Consider the following 3,655-nt stretch of genomic DNA (forward strand, 5'->3'; position numbering starts at 1 on the left):
GCTTTATTAAAAAGACGATAGAATGTTCTGGCAGACATAGATTATTGCAACATCGATAACAGGTCATTACAGTCATAATAAAAACATTTTTTTCAGCGACAAATAAACAATTTTTTTCATGCAATATATTGACGTAATATGAATGTTATATCATTGTTGCTGCCGGTTAGTAAACAAAGAAATTTCTCGATCTTGATAACTAATATTTACAATATGATATAATCATATAATCTATGTTTAATCCGTTATTAAATAAATGTAATCCTTAAGGAAATAAATTTATAGGACGTACTGGAAACGAAAGCGATAAGAGTCATTCGATCATAATTTATTGTAAAAAAACATTTAGTGTTAGTGGGTTGACAAGTTTTTTAATCAGCTGTAAAGTATATGCATCCGTATAGATCAGAAATAGTCTATAGGGCTTAATCAATTTTTTTTATTTTACATTCGCTAGTGATAAAAAATTTTTATTCTGAAACAGTTAATCTTCCACAATTTCTGCATTGTTATTTAAAACGTCTTCCTCAAATTTTAGTTTCTTTGCTGGTGGTCCTTCTAAGCAATTATTTTTATCCATTTCAAATACTTGCGCCGTTTGCGAACATATTTCATTCCAGGCATAATCAATATCATCTTTCAGAGTCAATCTACTACAAACCACGAACCTTATGACGTATTTTTCTCGAAAATAACACGGTATACAATAGATATTTTTCCTCTCTGTCAGTAACTGCTGTAGCTTTTCGGTCAAAATATTTTTTCCTTTTATTCTAAAACAAACCAGCCCCAACTTCTTGGTGCTAACTTCGAATCTTTTGTCGTTTTCCACAAGTTCTTCGAAATAATTGGCTAATCCGATCTGTGTCCTGATATGTTTCTGAATGCCCTCGACTCCGTAGATACGCATGACGAACCACAATTTCAAAGCTCTAAATCTTCGACCTAAAGAAATCTGCCAATGTCTATAATCAGGCATAACACCTTCGTGTTTGTGTTTCAAATAAATCCTGTCCACGGCAAAGGTGTCCACCAAATGCTTCGAATTTTTCACCCAAAGGGCCGAACAATCCGAATTCACCAAAAGCCATTTGTGAGGATTGAAATTGAACGAGGTGGCGTATTTAACACCTTTCATGTAATGTTGGTATTCTGGACATGCAAAAGCCGATCCGGCATAAGCAGCGTCTATGTGAAGCCAAAGATCCTCTTCGTTACATATAGGTCCAAGTTCTTCTAAATTGTCGAAAGCACATGTACCTGTTGTACCTAAATATAAAACAAATAAACATTACGACAGAACCACGATTAATGTGAAAATTTATTTACTTTTTTCATCCACTCAAGTTAATGAGATATAATGAGGAAGAATTTATTTTATTTAGGTACCTCATTCACTTGAGGTAATTTACAGTGGATGAAAAAAGTTAAAAGTCAAAGTGTTTAATATATAACCACGATTGTTATAAAATAAGATGATATCAGTTGAATCATAAATTCTTATTAAGCTTTAAAAAACATTTTATACTTACAATTAAATAAATTTAAGTAGCCAACAATATTCATATCCTTATCATTATCCATTACTAATAATAAATTAGGAAGTTTACGTTAGATGATATGTGTATAGAAGTAAAGGAAAAGTTTAAAGTAGGTAAGAAATAAGAAATAGGTAAGACAGTTTGGTGGGACACCTTTATGGGCCAGTTAGAAACATATTAGGATCAAAAGCAGGAGTTATGAGGGGTAGAGGTACACCTAAACTAAATTATTATTATTATTAGCAAAAGACATAGGTTGCTCAAGTTTTGGAGAAATGCGAAAACATAGAGAAGTGAAGGTGCATGTCCAAGCAGTTAACAAATAAATACCTAGCGTAGCAACGACGTAGCATGGTATAAGTCCTTTCTTCCTGTCTTCTTCTATCGCTTTCTTTAACGTCTCGCCCCTTAAGATGCAATCGCTATCGGCCGGTAAAAGTCTCATTTTCATGGATCCGAGTATTCCAGCCTTCTCCACGGAGGAGTTAGCTTGATCAGAGGTATACGCAACAAGTTTCCCTTTGATATCGTTCTCAGTCATGTCTGGATGCTTTTGTTTAAAAGTCCGCACCATTTTTTCTTTCGCTGTTAAAAGGGCTATTAAAGTACTCTCGCTTGCAGAACCCTAAACAAAAGTTATATAATTTTATGTACGTTTATTTTTATCGGAATTAACAACACTCAGAATAGAGTATTTACAAGTTTTACATGACGATAAAATTTAAACGACAGAATTTTGAGAACAGAAATATTAAGTACATCAGAATTTCGTGTCGAAATGCGCGAACATACCAAAGTAACTGATATTTTCAAGGTTTAGTGGTATTTTAAGATAATTTTACCTACAAAAACTAATCATACTGTAGTTAAATACAACTCTTTTTTTTTTAATTTTAGATTTTGAACAAAAATGTGCCATTTTCTTATGCTGAAAAAAGTCGCCAATATGTTAACCCTTTCTGATAAAATATAATGTTAAAGATACTGTTATTTGTAGATAGTACTTTACGTATATGAGAGTTTCTGGTAAAAGTTTATTATTCTTTGACTGCATACTGAGAAACAAAATAGTATAAAAATAATTGGTTGTCGTTTGTCTATGCTGACCTGTATGACTCCACCACCATTTCCACCTGCACAGTTAAGAAACTCTTCGGGCAAATGCAATAACTTTCCCAACCAGTTCATCATCATTACTTCGAGTTCTGTACATGCCGGACTGGCCTCCTAAAAAGGTCAAGTTCCTTTAGAAAGTAACAGCATACCATAACAACGCTTATTTCTACTACTACTAATGCATAAATATGTATTAAAATTGTATTTGTATAGGTAAGTGTGTAATATTCACGTAGCCCGCGTCTGATGTCTGCGTTCTCATGTCTCATTTCGAGAGAAATTCCGGTCGCATTTTCTATATTACGCAAAGTAGACAAAAAATATGTGACTGCTAAAATATGATATCTAACAGTTATTGTGTCACCTTGTGAGCTGTACAGGGTGACCCAAATATTAATGCTAGAAAATGAAACGGAATTGAATTTTCAAGGATTAAACGTTTCGAATATTTTACCATATATTAATAATGTACCTATTATATAACGAAATAGATCTTTCTCAGCAATTCGAAAAATATGTCTTCTTACGTATATTCAAGTTTAACTTGTTAACTGTTTATCTATAGTTATTGATCATGATTACACAAAAATTTTGTTTAATTAAATTAATTGAGTTCCTACAGAAATAATCGAGATTTACTATTTTAATGTAAATGAATCAATTGCAACAAAAACTAATCTTTTGTAATTCTAAATCGAGATTCATTTTCCAATGTTGATGACCACCAAACAGTGATCTTTTTGATTTTATGAAACGAAAGGGAAGGAAGAAAACTAAAAGCATCAACTAATAGAAAACGCTTCACAATTTTTTTTCCAATAAATGAAGAAGCTGATTATACGGGTAGTATTTTCAAAACATCATATTTCTGTGTTTGTGGTATTTAGTTTTTTCTTATTATTAGATGATATAGCAGTATTAGCATCTAGCAAAGACGAATTAGAAATAACTCTAAATAAAATGGAAGCGGTACTGACAAAACAGTACTGTATGAAAAT

At 32.1% G+C, this 3,655-nt stretch overlaps 1 protein-coding gene across 1 annotated transcript; it reads right to left on the bottom strand.

Annotated features, from left to right (window-relative positions):
* Positions 1-369: 369 nt before the first annotated feature.
* LOC108739729 (aromatic-L-amino-acid decarboxylase-like) lies at positions 370-2,763 on the bottom strand. The gene is made up of 3 exons (XM_025977875.1): positions 2,649-2,763; positions 1,872-2,166; positions 370-1,269 (listed from the first exon to the last, which is right to left on the bottom strand). Exons 1-3 carry the CDS (start codon positions 2,733-2,735, stop codon positions 485-487), a joined length of 1,167 nt encoding a protein of 388 aa, XP_025833660.1. The 5' UTR covers positions 2,736-2,763; the 3' UTR covers positions 370-484.
* Positions 2,764-3,655: the final 892 nt, after the last annotated feature.

The sequence above is a fragment of the Agrilus planipennis genome, unplaced genomic scaffold, assembly GCF_000699045.2.
Source record: "Agrilus planipennis isolate EAB-ADULT unplaced genomic scaffold, Apla_2.0 scaffold240, whole genome shotgun sequence".
NCBI lineage: Eukaryota > Metazoa > Arthropoda > Insecta > Coleoptera > Buprestidae > Agrilus > Agrilus planipennis.

What these genes read in the sequence shown, in the direction of transcription:
- LOC108739729 (XM_025977875.1), bottom strand. Translation starts at nt 2,735, where the DNA reads ATGATGATGAACTGGTTGGGAAAGTTATTGCATTTGCCCGAAGAGTTT. An exon ending in ATGGTGGTGGAGTCATACAG is followed by an intron (nt 2,167 to 2,648) that starts GTCAGCATAGAC and finishes ACTTTTGTTTAG; the next exon opens with GGTTCTGCAAGCGAGAGTAC. An exon ending in CTACGTCGTTGCTACGCTAG is followed by an intron (nt 1,270 to 1,871) that starts GTATTTATTTGT and finishes TTTTATATTTAG; the next exon opens with GTACAACAGGTACATGTGCT.